Source organism: Oncorhynchus masou, unplaced genomic scaffold, assembly GCF_036934945.1.
Source record: "Oncorhynchus masou masou isolate Uvic2021 unplaced genomic scaffold, UVic_Omas_1.1 unplaced_scaffold_1450, whole genome shotgun sequence".
NCBI classification, from domain to species: domain Eukaryota; kingdom Metazoa; phylum Chordata; class Actinopteri; order Salmoniformes; family Salmonidae; genus Oncorhynchus; species Oncorhynchus masou.
In genome coordinates this window covers 1-2,786 of record NW_027004476.1, presented here as the reverse complement: position 1 = coordinate 2,786, position 2,786 = coordinate 1, and the positions used below count along the sequence as shown (strand labels likewise).

Genomic DNA, 2,786 nt, shown 5'->3' with positions numbered 1-2,786 from the left:
GGGCTCTCCAGAGGGGTGAGGTCTGCAGAACGCACCACCAGGTGGCAAACTACCTGCCCTCCAGGACACCAGGTGGCAAACTACCTGCCCTCCAGGACACCAACACCACCCGATGTTACAGGAAGGCCATAAAGATCATCAAGGACAACAACCACCCGAGCCACGGCCTGTTCACCCCCCTATCATCCAGAAGGTGAGGTCAGTACAGGTGCATCAAAGCTGGGACCGAGACTGAAAACAGCTTAACAGCCATCACTAGCACATTAGAGGCTGCTGCCCTCTTAGACTTGGAATCACTGGTCATGTTATTGTTGTTATATATTACTGCTGGAGCACCAATATCTACTAAACATGTATGTGACCATTTTATTTCACTTTAACGTTTCCCCATTTAACTAAAAAATAAAACAATAGATGTCCACAGTCATTTTAACTAGCGAATAATAACACTCACACCTCAACATCCAACACTAATAAAAACCCCAACACAGCAGATCAAATTAAATGTTAGAAGTAGTTTTATTTATTCTTGGTCACAACGGTGGTATTATACAGACAGCTGGAGCTAGGGGGTCAGAGGTCAGGCTTTTGCCCTGCTGGGTCAGGAGAGGAGGGGCTTTAGTGGTACTTCCTCCAGCGGTCGTGTTCTGAGAAGAGAGAAGAAGAGAGAGAGAGGGACACAGGTTAAGTCAGATCAGATTGTCCTTCACAGTGCTTTGAGGTGAATGATATTGTATGTGGTGTGTACTCTGAGGTCATCGTACTCCCAGAGTCTACTCACTGAGGTGGTCGTACTCCCACATGTAACTGAGGGCCACGTATCCAACCAGCAGCATGGCCACGCCTCCAATACCTCCCTTCTTCACATTGATGTACTTGTTGTAATATCTGTCATGGCCTGGGGAAAGAGACAACTCGTTACTGTGTGTGTTGGGGGTACTTGTAATATCTGTCATGGCCTGGGGAATCATGTTAGGTACTGTGTGTAGTGGGGGGTACCATTGCGGATGCTGGCGAGGACTCCGTTAGGAGTGAAGTCCCTCTTGCCCAACCAGGAGCCCAACTCTCCCAGCTTCACATCCATCAGACGCTTCTCACCCAAGGGAACTAAGGACACAGGTACACAAACACACACAATAAATACACACCCTCCGTCCCTCTCACACAATAAAATACACACCCTCCGTCCCTCTCACACAATAAAATACACACCCTCCGTCCCTCTCACACAATAAAATACACACCCTCCGTCCCTCTCACACAATAAAATACACACCCTCCGTCCCTCTCACACAATAAAATACACACCCTCCGTCCCTCTCACACAATAAAATACACACCCTCCGTCCCTCTCACACAATAAAATACACACCCTCCGTCCCTCTCACACAATAAAATACACACCCTCCGTCCCTCTCACACAATAAAATACACACCCTCCGTCCCTCTCACACAATAAAATACACACCCTCCGTCCCTCTCACACAATAAAATACACACCCTCCGTCCCTCTCACACAATAAAATACACACCCTCCGTCCCTCTCACACAATAAAATACACACCCTCCGTCCCTCTCACACAATAAAATACACACCTCCGTCCCTCTCACACAATAAAATACACACCCTCCGTCCCTCTCACACAATAAAATACACACCCTCCGTCCCTCTCACACAATAAAATACACACCCTCCACCCCTCTCACACAATAAATACACACCCTCCATCCCTCTCACACAATAAATACACACCCTCCATCCCTCTCACACATTAAAATACACACCCTCCATCCCTCTCACACAAACACACCACCGAAGATAGCATTCATTGTTACAGGTTATATGGTTACCGTGTTTTGTTAGTACGTCATTAAAGAGTCCTGAGCCAGTGCTGTAAAATACTCTTAAACCACTTAGATGCGTAAGTTAAGACAGCGGTCTGGAGAACACAAAGCGGACTAAAAGTTAAACAGTTAGCTACATCAAAGTCACGGGAGTTGTGATTGAGTCTGTATCCGCGGAGACAAGGCTGTTGTCATAACCGGTTATCGGTCATTATCCGGTAGAAAAGGTACAACACGTTGCCAACTCCCGACTGGCTGCAGAGGCTATTAGTCCTGTAGACTAACTAGCTTAACGAACCTACCTGGTTAAATACCTAACCACAAAGCAAACACTTAAAATGGGTTTAAATGTTCAACCCTTTGAGAAACGGTCAGGGATCATATGTATGTGTTTCTCTTCTCCATGCATTATACCCAAGCTGTTACTTAAAAAATGACCATGACAGCAAAGTCCTTGACTTGACTCTAATCATGGATTTACAGCGGCCTTCAAACACACAAAACATATGAACATCAACTAACTCCACACATCTGGCTTTCTTTAATGTAATAAAATACAATGTTTCGCATGTAAAATGCTGAAGTGAAGAATATGTCAGTTTAATAATAATAAATAAAACCCCTGTTAACAGACTCATTTAAAAAACCAGACGTACCTATTCTGTCCGCCATCTTGCTCGCTGGAGAAGGTGAAGACCGCAGTGGGTGTCGGGACTAAAATGGAAGCAGAGGATTGTGGGAGGACCGTGTTTATTTAGTCGAGAAGGGATACAGATTTGGTCAAAATTCACGTTTCGTTGTAAGTTTAGGAGAACGTACGTAGCAGGTTATGATAATTAGGTTAAGGTTAGGAAAATGGTTCGGGTTAGCTAAAATGCTACAAAATAATAATATACTTGAATGTCTATTTGACAAAAGCTGTATCCCATCTAGACATGCCT

At 44.8% G+C, this 2,786-nt stretch overlaps 1 protein-coding gene across 1 annotated transcript; it reads right to left on the bottom strand.

The window, feature by feature from the left end:
* Positions 1–495: 495 nt before the first annotated feature.
* Positions 496–2,609, bottom strand: LOC135530882 (ATP synthase subunit f, mitochondrial-like). Its single transcript, XM_064959053.1, has 4 exons — positions 2,502–2,609; positions 1,000–1,107; positions 782–898; positions 496–647 (listed from the first exon to the last, which is right to left on the bottom strand). Exons 1-4 carry the CDS (start codon positions 2,515–2,517, stop codon positions 619–621), a joined length of 270 nt encoding a protein of 89 aa, XP_064815125.1. The 5' UTR covers positions 2,518–2,609; the 3' UTR covers positions 496–618.
* Between the last annotated feature and the right edge of the window lie 177 nt (positions 2,610–2,786).